The sequence below is a fragment of the Podarcis tiliguerta genome, assembly GCF_965153285.1.
Source record: "Podarcis tiliguerta genome assembly, chromosome: 12".
Lineage (NCBI taxonomy): Eukaryota > Metazoa > Chordata > Lepidosauria > Squamata > Lacertidae > Podarcis > Podarcis tiliguerta.
The window spans coordinates 20,476,282-20,490,338 of NC_139545.1; the positions used below are offsets into that span (position 1 = coordinate 20,476,282).

General features: G+C 44.0%; 1 protein-coding gene and 1 long non-coding RNA gene across 18 annotated transcripts in view; one reads left to right on the forward strand and one right to left on the reverse strand.

The window, feature by feature from the left end:
• ZNF385D (zinc finger protein 385D) overlaps positions 1-14,057 on the forward strand; it is a 547,534-nt gene that overhangs the window by 454,448 nt on the left and 79,029 nt on the right. For 13 of the 15 annotated variants that reach the window (XM_083404986.1, XM_083404996.1, XM_083404995.1 and 10 more), the window contains one exon: positions 7,642-7,752. The exons of the other annotated variants lie outside the window; for them this stretch is intronic. In XM_083404986.1, the coding sequence (XP_083261112.1) occupies positions 7,642-7,752 (111 nt within the window). The remainder of the gene's footprint in view (positions 1-7,641; positions 7,753-14,057) is intronic. 15 annotated transcript variants of the gene reach the window in all.
• Positions 1-14,057, reverse strand: part of LOC310660500 — a 133,648-nt gene that overhangs the window by 25,011 nt on the left and 94,580 nt on the right. The window lies entirely within an intron of this gene.

The following is a 14,057-nucleotide window of genomic DNA, read 5'->3' on the forward strand; positions in this document are numbered from 1 at the left end:
GAAAAGCAGTTTATCATAGTGTTAAACTTTTCATTGATACGACCAGAAGCAGCGATTCACAAAAAATATGTAAAAATGCTATAACTTATTATGTAGAATTTCAAATCACTGCCTAATTATTTATCATAATTACTGAAGCAACACTGAATAAATCAGCTATAAAGGGATGAGTCATGCATGACAGCACATCTAGAACATGCATTTTTAAGAGCTTTGCATCATTGGTTCTCATCTGTATTGAAAATGAGTTTATAGGGATTTATTTTTTCTTCTATTATTAGGTATTTTGACAAGCAAGTTCCCTCTGCTGGCTCCTTCCTTTATTCCCAGTGTTGATTATTGATCTGGTAGATAGAGTACTGAGAAAACCAGCTGTGTTTCACAGGCATAGAGATGTCCTGGGTAACATTATGTGCGTTATTAGAAGTAATTATTAACATGACCATGTGGATCGACAGACCAGGTTATCTGCTGATTGCACACAATGTAGGCACTCCCTCTCATTAGCAATGCAAACTGTGGTTTGATAGCTTTAAAATCTTAATGTTAATATTCAGCTATGTGAGCTCTGCTCATGTGACATATCTGTGGATATGAACATGCAGATGGGGAGAAATGGAGCTAGGTCCACTGGCCTCATGCATGCTCAGTAAAAATCTGGAGATCATGTTTCCAAATTCTATATATAGGGCCAATGGAAATGATCTTAGCTATAGTTTGTTACAGGGACACGGGTGACGCTGTGATCTAAACCACTGAGCCTTGGGCTTGCCGATCAGAAGGTCGGTGGTTTGAATCCCCGTGACGGGGTGAGCTCCCATTGCTCGGTCCCAACTCCTGCCAACCTAGCAGTTCGAAAGCACGTCAAAGTGCAAGTAGATAAATAGGTACTGCTCCGGCAGGAAGGTAAACGGTGTTTCCGTGCACTGCTCTGGTTTCAACAGAAGCGACTTAGTCATGCTGGCCACATGACCTAGAAAAACTGTCTGCGGACAAACGCCGGCTCCCTCAGCCAGTAAAGCGAGATGAGCACCACAACCCCAGAGTTGTTTGTGACTGGACTTAACTGTCAGGGATCCTTTACCTTTACCTTTTATAGTTAGTTACATTTAATGAACAGGGCTGCATAGTTATGTTTTTTCTTGAAGAAGAGACTAAAGACAAGAAATTATCTGACAGATGTTGTAGGTATAATGCTGGAGATACTTTATTGAGATATATGGTATGGGCATGCTTTTGGTCTGAGGTGGTTGTCCGTATCAATTTTGTACTGGTGAAATCCTTGATATCCATGGATATCCATGTACTTTTAAATTATATTCATGTAGTATGAGATTCTGCCCTCCTCCTGCCTTTAGTGTTTTTAGCCAATGAATGCTTATAGAGAAATTTACAACCCTCAAACGGCTTCAAAATGACCCAGGATTCCTTTCTCTAAACAATGGACATGTGTCGTTTGAACTCATTCTATGAGCTTCCTTTGTATGTGGGTCACTCTAGATTTTTCTTTAGATTCAGACAATGGAGAATTACTGGTACTTTGAAGCTGCCCACCCGAGCACTCCTGTCTTTCCTGGTGCAGAAGTGATTGTTGGCCAGAGAAATAATTGACAAATGTGGGGTGTATTTCAGTAAAGCTATGGCTGTGTGACTAAAGTAAAAGGGAGCAGCAAACCTAGAAATTCATGGTTTTCCCCACTCAGATTTGATTTAATTCCCCCCCCCCACGTTACCTTTTCAAAAATACAAATAAAACTCATACCTCCATAGCACCCTCCAACATTCCTCATGAAAATAGAGACATTTCATTCTAAACCACAGAATATCCCTATTTTCGTGCAGAATGTTGGAGTGTATCACTATCCATATTTTGAGAGGGGGGTACAGTGGTACCTCGGGTTACATACGCTTCAGGTTGCAGATTCTGCTAACCCAGAAATAGTACCTCGGGTTAAGAACTTTGCTTCAGGATGAGAACAGAAATCGTGCTTCGGCAACACGGTGGCAGCAGGAGGCCCCATTAGCTAAAGTGGTGCTTCAGGTTAAGAACAGTTTCAGGTTAAGAACGGACCTCCGGAATGAATTAAGTACTTAACCTGAGGTACCACTGTATTGTGCTTGAGAATAATGAGTTACATCAGCTCTGCAAATTCACCCAGTGTTGATATTTGGAGGGGGGGAGGGTCTGAGAGAGGGAGGAGTAATGGACAACAACCCTGAAGTACACTCGTGGTAATCCAGTCTCTTGGTGTGATGGTTATTTTTATTTAACAAAGAAAATTTGGTGTATGTGTGGCCAGGGTAGGAAGGGGAAGTTGATAGTAGCAGTAACGTATGGAGTGTGTGTGTGTGTGTGTGTGTGTGTGTGTGTGTGTGTGAATAAATGCTTTCCCACCCTTGAGAGAAAAATAGGCCAATTCTTGGGGATGGGCTGTTGTTGCTGGTCTAAATTCTTAAATGGGTGTATCCAGGACAAAGCTTCAAAGCCTGTTTTACTCAAAAATAGAAAAAAGAACAAAAGAGAAGGGTGGCTTTTTGACCTTTGCTGAGAGTATTGCTGCAGTTATTATGAGGTATAAATAAATAATCACAACACATACTCTTAGAATACACTGCTTGCTGTTTAGCAGTTTAATCTGGAATTTATCCAAGCATGTGCACCTGAACCTTGGTTGCTGTAAATCTTAATTCTCTTTTGACTCCTGACCTCTTCAATCAGAAACTGCATGCCTGATCTTGCAATGAACGTAGCATTGCTAGCCTAGGAGCAATTGAACAAAGACCTACAGTGATGTAACCAGTTCACAACTCATTAAACTTGGGTTGTTTACATGGGTCAAGGTGGGCATTGGAGGGGAGTAAAGCTCTTGCTTTTTGACAGGCAGACATTCGACAAGTTAGGCATACAAAAAACCTGCATAGTGAAAGTGGGAAGGGATTTCCACAATGTCACAAAGAATGTCCTCTCCCAGGCTACCGCCCCCCAAGCTACCTAGTATGGCAAAACTACCAAGAGGCCCCCTCTGCCAATCTTAATATTTCAGAAGGTCTGTAGGGAGGACACCATCAATTAGATCAGGCATAGGCAACCTCGACCCTCCAGATGTTTCGAGACTGCAGTTCCCATCATCCCTGACCACTGGTCCTGTTAGCTAGGGATCATGGGAGTTGTAGTCCCAAAACATCTGGAGGGCCGAGGTTGCCTATGCCTGATTTACATGGTTGGTTAGAGTGTGGTGCTGGCAACGCCAAAGTTGAAGGTTCGATCCCTGTAAGGGGCAGCTGCATTGCAGGGGGTTGGACTAGATGATTCTTAGGTCCCCTTCCAACTTTGATTCTGTGAGATGGAGGCTAAGTTGTTTAGGGCTTTAAACATTCATTTGAAAATCCTTAATTGGAAACGAGGTACCCCAGAAAGTATTTGGGGTCTTTTTTTTGGGGGGGGTGACCAGTTGATGTTTCCAAGTTATCTTCAGTGGCAGACCCATGTGGAGTGTAGATCAGGGAGTATAGTGGCTTTTGCCAGTGGAGCAAAATACATGCCACCTTTATTCTATGTTGCAGAGTAGGTGCTTTGTCTCACCTCAAGGATGGCAGACATAGCTATAAGGCTTAGTCTTACTGGCTTTAGGTCAGCAGGCATTTTTGGAAGTTTCCTTGTAGGCAGCTACAAGTAAGTCATAAGGATGACTGGGAACTCTTGGGTATGCTTGGGCCCATAACTTGTGGGTTTAGTTTCTCTTTCACCTTTCTTCCTTTCTTTTGTTGTAGCAAGTAATATTAAGTAAGTGATCCAGTTTAAGCCTACAGCTGTGTTTGTCTTACCTGTGTTGAGACGACAGCCTACCCTGCAACAATTACTCAGGCAAATCCTGTTGGCTCCCTGCTACTCAGATGTAAGCCACATTAAGTTTAATGGAATTTACCCCCACGTAAGTGCATGTAGGCTTTCAACCTTTAAAAAGCACCTAAACGGAACCAGCGTGGTGATGGAGGGGGTTACAGAATAAGGATACTATTGGCAATTCATAGCATAGCATTCATATATTCCCTTGTGCTTTTCACATGGTTAGAGCCCAAACACCATTTGATGAGACTGAAAAATGGTTATAGAGAACTTGCAGGATTATTTGCATGCTGCACTAAAACCAGGAGGTTATTCCAAAAAAAGGGATTTCAGGATTTCAAATGCAGAGGCAAGGGCTTTGAATAAACATTTAGGGGTTTCACAGGCAGATTCCTGGAAAAGTTAGAGAAAAGAATAAGGAACTATAATGCCTGCTATCTTTATATACAGATTGTTGAGAATATGTTTCTAAATAATCAAACACTTATCAGATTTCTAATATATTCTGCTTTATCTGTCCTGATGGTCCATTTCTTTTACTTTGTTCTTCTGATTCAAGCAGACCATTCATATTCCCTGCCCTTTTTTATCTCAGTTTCTCAGAGTTCACAAATGTGTATGGGTGAGAGTATGTGTGGTCCACTTGCCAGCATCCCTTTCCTGTAACAAACCTTTGGGCACTTACCTAATATTTATTTAAAACTTTATGGGTTGGCAGCCTTCCCCTCCCCCTCCCCACAAAACTACTCTAGGAGAAAATCCTAATATAATTCCAGTGCACTCACCCTCACTTGCCTGTCTGCCCTGACTTTGTTAGGGACTGGGATTTATGGAGTTATATTTGGAAAAGCAATTCTGACTTGCTGTATCAAACAGCAATTGGCAGAGTAGAGATTTCTGCATCTGAACCGGCTTTTCTTAATCACTTTGGCTGCCATCCAAACCTCTTTGCATATAGAACTACAAGCACAAATCATGAGGTTCACATTTTAGAGATACATTTTGTAGCCTGTAGAATCCTAGATCCTTAATAAGAGAAATACACTTTGTGAGTATAGTATAGGACATTTTTGTGTGCTTCGGTTGATATAGGTAAGTCCAGTAGATTTTTCTGTTGGGATGCATAATGGCATCTTCTGGAACCAGGGGCTAGATTATTATGCCTTTGATGTGCAGTCAGTCCCGGGTCATAATTAGTACCATAATAATAAATGTTCTTGTGTCCTATTTATAGTGCCTGATCTCAAGAGATGTTTGTTTTTCCTAGAATCCCTTCCATACATAGAAAAGCTAGCTGACTCATGTGTTTCGTATCTGTGCTTGAAAAATGGTCATGGGTTCTGTTTTAAGATATCATGAATGCAGAATTTGATTCAATGTGTTGGCATTAAATTCTGATTTATGGGTGCTTGCAATTATTGCTACTAGGTCTGGGCTCAAATTGATACTAGGCTTGTATTCCTTTTGCCACTGTTTTGAGGTTCACCTGATTTGGGATGGGCATATCAGGCAAACCCCCAAAAAGGGAGTTAAAAGAACCCAAACTAGGTGGTATAAAACGATTCCTGTCATTTGGAGTGGGGGTGGGAGACTTACCACCGAGACAACAAGGCTTTCTCTCACTCCCCACCCTCTCTGGTGTCATGGACTGGCTGAAAGCAGAGGAATGGTGGGAGGCACCAGTTGGTGAACCCCCAAGGAAAGAAAGCTCAGGCAGAGCCTAGGAATTGGTGTCGGGGGTGACGATGAGTGGTCAGATGGAGAACACGGAGATGACTGGGAGGTGATGGTGTAGAAAGCTGAAGAGGTCACAGGGTTTAGTGAGCAAGGAGAGTTTGTGGCAGAGAGAAGTCCGGAAGCGGAAGCAGGAGACCAGGGAGGCCAAAAAGCAGAGATGAGTGAGGCTGGTGAAAAGGCCAGGGTGCCGCCCCCTGCTGCAATAAGCCCAGTCTCCCAGGACCAGAAGAGGTATGAAGAGGGAGCAACAGAGACAGGCACACCAGCGTAGTCTCAGGTTGCTTGGGAAGGACCCAGGGAAGGAGGAGACTTAGGCAGCTGTGGGAATGTGGGGACCTTCAGTCTCCGCAACTGCCTCATAGGAGCAAGTTCTGCTGTGAAGAGTTGCTGTGCTCCTTAGGCCTGGCACTCCCTCCAAAATGGCTTGTCCCAATCCACCACCAGCAAATGGAGGTGGCAAATTGGAGGTCTCCATATACAGTCCTCTTATTCAGTTGTTCTGGAGAATTCAGATGACATAACCCAGATCCACTTCATTCCTGTGTTTCCTCTGTAGTCTTCCCATTTTTTCCAACTGCCACTTTTGTGGCCATTTTCAACTGCTTTGGCAAGCATAACCCTATTGTTTTCCCTCTGTGGAGCAGTGTTCTGCAATATGGGTAGCGACATGTGTGGTGATAGTTTCTTCTTCCATGCCTTTCTGCTTTCGTGTTATATTATTACTGATTCTCCCTATTAGTCTTACAGGGGTCAGCAAAATTTTTCAGCAGAGGGCCGGTCCACTGTCCCTCAGACCTTGTGGGGGGCTGGACTATATTTTGAAAAAAAGAGAGAGAATGAATTCCTATGCCCCACAAATAATCCAGAGATGCATTTTAAATAAAAGGACACATTCTACTCATGGAAAAACACACTGATTCCCGGACCGTCTGCGGGCCAGATTTAGAAGGTGTTTGGGCCAGATCCGGCCCCCAGGCCTTAGTTTGCCTACCCATGGTCTTTGAGAAGAGAAAGTTTTGAGATTGCTTCATGAAACAAGGAAAGCATTTGTTGCTGAAATAGGTTGGCCATGTTGCAAAAATAAAGAACTTGTCATTTTTCTTTGCATCTGTGATATATTTATCCTTTTTTGCACTTCAAATAAAATGCAAAATATGTCTCTCATTGCTCAATAATAAATATTTAAACATCAAAAAAACTTAATGATTCAGAAATCTCGTGAAGCAAGCGAGAGCTAAAAGTAACTGCACAATGAGTCCTTGACACAATAATCCATTCTACTACTTGTTCCTTTCTATTTTCCCTTGAGTCTTCTATCTTAATTTGTCTTATAGCATGCTTCTTTCGCCATATTCTTCCCACTTGAGAGTTACTGCAGACACACACCAAAAAGAGCCAAGAAGGAGAAATGATCCCACTTTCTGTGCCAGAAAAACACAATATATGTGAAAGTTGAAGTGAGTTTCTTTAACGCTGAAGCAAGGGAGGAAACATTCAGATCTTGTGTAGTAGCTAACTAAAGTTAAGAAAGAACAGTCTGACATGTCAGAATGTTCAGCACATTTCTTTAGGATCCATCAATTTCTTGCAATGAGATTTTCCAAATTTGTGTCCAGTGTGCCCTTCAGAGCTCTTTGTTTCATTTGCACCCAATTTTTATTTTTTGCTTAAAAAATAAAATAAAATTGCTACATCTATACAGATAGAAAGAAAGTGGTATCTTGGGCTGCAATCCTGTGCACACTTATTTGGAAGGAAAACCCCACTGAACTCAGTGATACTTACTTTTAAGAAGACTTACAAGGGTTGTACTGCTAATGTTTAAAAAGAAAATAAGACTTTGGGTTGTATCCAGTGGGAGTCATACTCAGCATAGATAAGCTTGAATTAATGGACATGGCTAATGTAAGTCTGTTAATTTCAGTGGGTCTACTCTGTGTAAAGCTTGGTTGGATACGATCCATTGGCAGTGTGTAAATTCCATTAAGCATTGTTAGCAGAATTGGCAGACTTCCAAGAGAATAGAAAAGCTTTTATTTCTCCTCCTTTTGTTGCAGATGGACCCAATTCAAAAAGCTGTAATAAATCATACGTTTGGGGTTCCTCTTCCTCACAGAAGAAAGCAAATCATATCGTGCAACATTTGCCAGTTGAGATTTAATTCGGATGTAAGTAGATAATTTATATCTTCTTAAAAATATGTATGCATGAGATAATGGGTTTGGGTTTTTGCTTTGCTTTGCTTTGCTTTTTTGGCAATGGAACCGGTATGATATTATTTCACATTTGCCTCATGGTTATGGAGCAATAATGTATATGATTACTTGATACTCATCGGCTCAGCTTTTCTCTTTCGGTTCTCCTTTCTGCAATTTCAGTTCTACAGCTTGAATTATATATAGCTATAGATAAAGTTATATGGAAGCCTGCTGATCATGGAGGGAAAGGAAGAGCAGATAGGTGCCTAGGCCGAAAACAAACCACAGTGCCTGGGCCGAAAACAAACCACAGTGCCTGGGAAACTTCTCTTCAACTGCACAGGCAGATGTGGTAGGGATTGGGGGCAGGGGAAAAAGACTTGGGGAAGAGCTGGACATGGTTTTGGGGGGGGGGGGCTGGTGGCTTGCCACTCAGATGTAACATTCCCAATATTTTCTCATGTGTGGAATACATGGGTAGAGTCACCATAGTGATCCATTGTTAGAAGTCAGCAAATGTGTCCTCTTTTTTGCCCTTCAGAATATGGCAACCTTATTTTCTTGCTTTTCTACAAAGTCTGGCATATATTGGCAACTGAAAAATACAGTGGTACCTCTGGTTACGGACGGGATCCATTCCGGAGGCCTGGCTGTATCCCGAAAAGTCCATACCTGGAGGCACCCTTCTGCACATGTGAGCGGTGCGCAGATCACTTCTGCTCACGCACGCGTGGCAAAACCCAGAAGTATACACTTCCCGGTTTGCCATGTTTGCAACCTGAAGATTATGTATTCAGAGGGATACGTAACCCGAAGGACCACTGCAATGAAAAGGAGGGGGGGGGGGAGAATACTAGAAAGTTGTTCATTTGAATATTCTCAGTGAATATCAATATAACACAGAAAGCGTACAGAGCATCCAAACATCTTGATATTCTGCCTTAGGAAGCCTAATCAAATATTGGAGAATGCCCTGCAATTATACAGAACACATGACTAATTTGAGAACATCCTAATACATTTTTGCACAGTTGGATATGCGATGGCTTCTGCTTTTATAGGCATGCGCTGCAAATTTTGAAACATTACCATAGTTTTCCTAAGACATAATTTTAGAAGCTGGTAATAGCACTTGAACTCAGTCTGAAACTGGATGGCCCTAATGTTGTGCTGTAAAAACTATTTGAATACTTTAGCTCAGTTCATTCCCTCCCTCCCTCCCTCCCCCTGCATCTAGAGCCAGGCAGAAAGTTCTCAATTGAGAATGTTTGGCCAAACTGGGGATGGGGTGGGCTGATGGCAAGAGGTACATAAAAGTGAGTCGGAAAGGGCTGGGCGATGGGCTCTGCAGGGTGGTGAATGCTTCCCTCTGTGAGGGAGTCCTCCCAGCCCTGCTAAAAGAGGTGGTCATTAAACCGCTTCTTAAAAAAACATCTCTGGACTTGGCCGATGCGGCCAACTATCACCCAATCTCAAATCTTCCATTCTTGGACAAAGTGATTGAACGGATGGTTGCTGAACAACTCCAGGCTTGCCTGGAGGATGGGGACCATTTGGATCCCTTCCAGTTGGGGTTCAGGCCTTATCATGGGACTGAAACTGCCTTGGTCACACTGGTCGATGATCTCTGGCAGGCTAGGGACAAGGGTGAAAGCTGTTTCCTAGTTCTGCTGGATCCTTCAGCGGCTTTTGATGCCATCAATCATGACATCCTTCTGCACCGTTTAGAGGAGCTGGAGGCACTGTTATACGGTGGTTCCACTCCCTTCTCCTTGGCCGTGTCCAGAAAGTGGTGTTGGGGGATGAATGTTCAGATCCCTGGGCTCTCACTTGCGGGGTGTCTCAGGGTTCCGTCCTCTACCCCATGCTTTTTAATATCTATATGAAGACAGGGGTCGGGTGTGTGGGCGTGGGGGACTCCCTGGTCCTGAATGGGGCAACTGTGCCCCTGAAGGAGCAGGTGCGCAGCTTGGGAGTCATTTTGGACTCACAGCTGTCCATGGAGGCGCAGGTCAATTCTGTGTCCAGGGCGGCTGTCTACCAGCTCCATCTGGTATGCAGGCTGAGACCTTACCTGCCCACAGACTGTCTTAACATGCACCAGAGTGGTGCATGCTCTGGTGGGGCTACCTTTGAAGGTGATCCAGAAACTGCAATTAATCCAGAATGCGGCAGCTAGACTGGTGACTGGGAGTGGACGCCAAGACCACATAACACCGGTCTTGAAAGACCTACATTGGCTCCCAGTACGTTTCTGCGCACAATTCAAAGTGTTGGTGCTGACCTTTAAAGCCCTAAATGGTCTCGGCCGGTATACCTGAAGGAGCGTCTCCACCCCCATCGTTCTGCCTGGACACTGAGGTCCGGTGGCGAGGGCCTTCTGGCAGTTCCCTCACTGCCAGAAGTGAGCTTACAGGGAAACAAGCAGAGGGCCTTCTCGGTAGTGGTGCCCATCCTGTGAAACCACCTCCCAGCCAGATGGGTAGTGTGTGTATATGTGTGTGTGTGTGTGTGTGTGTGTGTAAAGGTAAAGGGACCCCTGACCATTAGATCCAGTCGTGACCGACTCTGGGGTTGCAGTGCTCATCTCGCTTTATTAGCCGAGGGAGCCGGCGTACAGCTTCCGGGTCATGTGGCCAGCATGACTAAGCCGCTTCTGGTGAACTAGAGCAGCACACGGAAACGCCATTTACCTTCCTGCCAGAGCGGTACGTATTTATCTACTTGCACTTTGACGTGCTTTCGAACTGCTAGGTTGGCAGGAGCAGGGACCGAGCAACAGGAGCTCACCCCGTCCCGGGGATTTGAATCGCCAACCTTCTGATCAACAAGTCCTAGGCTCTGTGGTTTAACCCACAGCGCCACCTGTCCCATATATATATATATATATATATATATATATGGTTTGCAGGTTTTGGTGTCCTCGGGTGTCTTCCCGTGTAAAAGTTGGGGTGTCTAGGCGACGTTTCGACGAGGTCTCACTCGTCATCTTCAGGCTGGTGCTTTCGGCTTCTTGTTACTGGAACAGAGCAGGATCTCAGTGTTTGAGTTCCTATAAATACTGTTGAGGAGGTGTGGTGTATAGCCTCCAATGTTCTGGGCAGAGAGGAGGTTCCCAGGCTAGTGTGCCTTTTCTTCTTTTGTTCCTTAATTACTTGAGGGATATCTTGAGTGATTTCTTGAGTGATTTCCTGAATCCCACTTAGGTGGGTCATTAGGTGTGGATTAGTTGCTAAAGCCTTCGTGTCTTGAACTCTTGAACTTTGTGAAGAGTTTTTCTGAGAAGATGGCTGTACTGCACTTGGTTGTGCTCTGGCTTGGCTTCGTGTATAGGGGCGAGCTGTGGTTTTGTGGCCTGTGCCAGCCAGATCTGTGTAGGGATTGCAGGGGGGTGCAGCATCCGGAGGTGCCACCCTGGTTTGGCTACTGGATGGTGTCTGTAATTTATCTGTGGAGAGGGTCTGGGTTTGGGTCTGGTGTGGTTGATTGGTGATGGCGTTCTGTGTGCCTCTGGATCTGGTGTCAGATTTTGTGGGGAGGGCTAATTTCCAGATGTCTGGCAAGCGGGATGTGTCGTCACGCTTGTTCATGTTGTGAGGGTGTTTCTCTATCTCGATGGCTTCCATGATTATTCTCTTGTGGTGATGTTCCATGTTAAAGAGCAATTTGGAATCTGCAAAATTAATTTCGTGTCCTGTTTCTTTCATGTGTTGGAAAAGAGAGGAAGTTTTTTCTTCTTTTTTGACGGCATTCTTGTGTTCTGCGATCCGTGCATTTATTCGTCTGTTTGTTTGTCCAATGTACGTGGCTGGGCAGACTTTGCAGGGTATTTCATAGACCCTATCATAAAACTATCAAATCTACTCCAAGACCCTACCTACCAACCTATAAAAACAGATCCCACCACCTATCTGGAAAAAACCACCAAATCCAAAATAAAAGCCTCTCCTATCAGTGAAGAAATCCAGCTAAGAATCATCCCCAGAGAAAAATCATCCAGATGCCCCAAACTCTACGGCCTCCCCAAGATACACAAAGAAGGAACACCACTCAGACCAATAGTCAGCTCCATAGGCTCACCTCTACAAAATCTCGCTAAATTTCTCGCCAAGCAACTTCAGCCCTATGCAGAATCCATCTCTTCACACGTTCCAAACTCCTTCCAGTTCATAGAAACAATAAAGAAGCAAAACCTACAACCCAATGACCTACTTGTGAGCTTCGATGTTGTATCTCTCTTCACACAAGTGCCCATTAATGAAGCCTTGACAGCCATTCAAAACAAATACAATCCCCCCGAATACATCTTGGACCTGACCAACCACTGCCTAACCAACACGTACTTCATCCACAATGGACAAAGATACAAACAGATAGAAGGAGCACCTATGGGATCACCCCTCTCACCGGTCATCGCTAACCTGTACATGGAACACTTTGAAACCAATGCTTTAGACAAGTCAGAACACAAACCCAAACTTTGGCTCAGATATGTTGACGACACCTTTGTAATTTGGCCACACGGGAAGGAAAAACTGGATAGCTTCCTCACACATCTCAACAGCCTACACCCCAAAATACAATTCACTATGGAAATAGAAGCCAACAACCAACTTCCCTTCCTTGACGTCCTAATCTACAAAAAACCTGATGGCTCCCTAGGACACACTATCTACCGGAAAAAAACACACACCAACCGCTACTTACATGCACAATCACACCACCACCCTGCACAAATAAACTCCGTAGCCAAGACTCTCATCTCCAGAACCAAACGCCTGGCTGACGAAGACCACTTGACAACTGAGTTACAGAATCTCTCAAATGTGTTAATTGCCAATGGATACCAGCAAAACAGGGTTACGAAGCTAATCCAAAAAGAAACACCCCCCAAAAACCAAGACACAGAAGAAAACAATGGCATAGCCCTCCTTCCTTATATCAAGGGCACTACAGATAAAATTAGCAAAATCCTCCATAAACACAATATCAAAACAGCCTTTTGCACCAACCAAAAAATAGCCAATATCCTCAGAAACCCCAAGGATAAAATTCAGTTGGAAAACCAAGGGGTCTATGAAATACCCTGCAAAGTCTGCCCAGCCACGTACATTGGACAAACAAACAGACGAATAAATGCACGGATCGCAGAACACAAGAATGCCGTCAAAAAAGAAGAAAAAACTTCCTCTCTTTTCCAACACATGAAAGAAACAGGACACGAAATTAATTTTGCAGATTCCAAATTGCTCTTTAACATGGAACATCACCACAAGAGAATAATCATGGAAGCCATCGAGATAGAGAAACACCCTCACAACATGAACAAGCGTGACGACACATCCCGCTTGCCAGACATCTGGAAATTAGCCCTCCCCACAAAATCTGACACCAGATCCAGAGGCACACAGAACGCCATCACCAATCAACCACACCAGACCCAAACCCAGACCCTCTCCACAGATAAATTACAGACACCATCCAGTAGCCAAACCAGGGTGGCACCTCCGGATGCTGCACCCCCCTGCAATCCCTACACAGATCTGGCTGGCACAGGCCACAAAACCACAGCTCGCCCCTATACACGAAGCCAAGCCAGAGCACAACCAAGTGCAGTACAGCCATCTTCTCAGAAAAACTCTTCACAAAGTTCAAGAGTTCAAGACACGAAGGCTTTAGCAACTAATCCACACCTAATGACCCACCTAAGTGGGATTCAGGAAATCACTCAAGAAATCACTCAAGATATCCCTCAAGTAATTAAGGAACAAAAGAAGAAAAGGCACACTAGCCTGGGAACCTCCTCTCTGCCCAGAACATTGGAGGCTATACACCACACCTCCTCAACAGTATTTATAGGAACTCAAACACTGAGATCCTGCTCTGTTCCAGTAACAAGAAGCCGAAAGCACCAGCCTGAAGATGACGAGTGAGACCTCGTCGAAACGTCGCCTAGACACCCCAACTTTTACACGGGAAGACACCCGAGGACACCAAAACCTGCATTCCTGTACCCGTGAAAATCTACGAAAGCATATATATGGTTTGTTTATACTCATTATTAAAATAGCAATATTATTGGCACAGGTGCACAGCTTCATTTAGTCATCATTTATCTTAGTATTTCTTCAGTGAGTTGGCCAGCAATATTTACCTGTGATAAAGAAGTTTCAGGTCATCTGAAGCATAGGAAGTCTGCAGCTACCGCTGTCCTTACTAAACAGATTCTCTGGTTTTAAACTGTGAACAATTATTGATGTGCCTGAACAAACTAC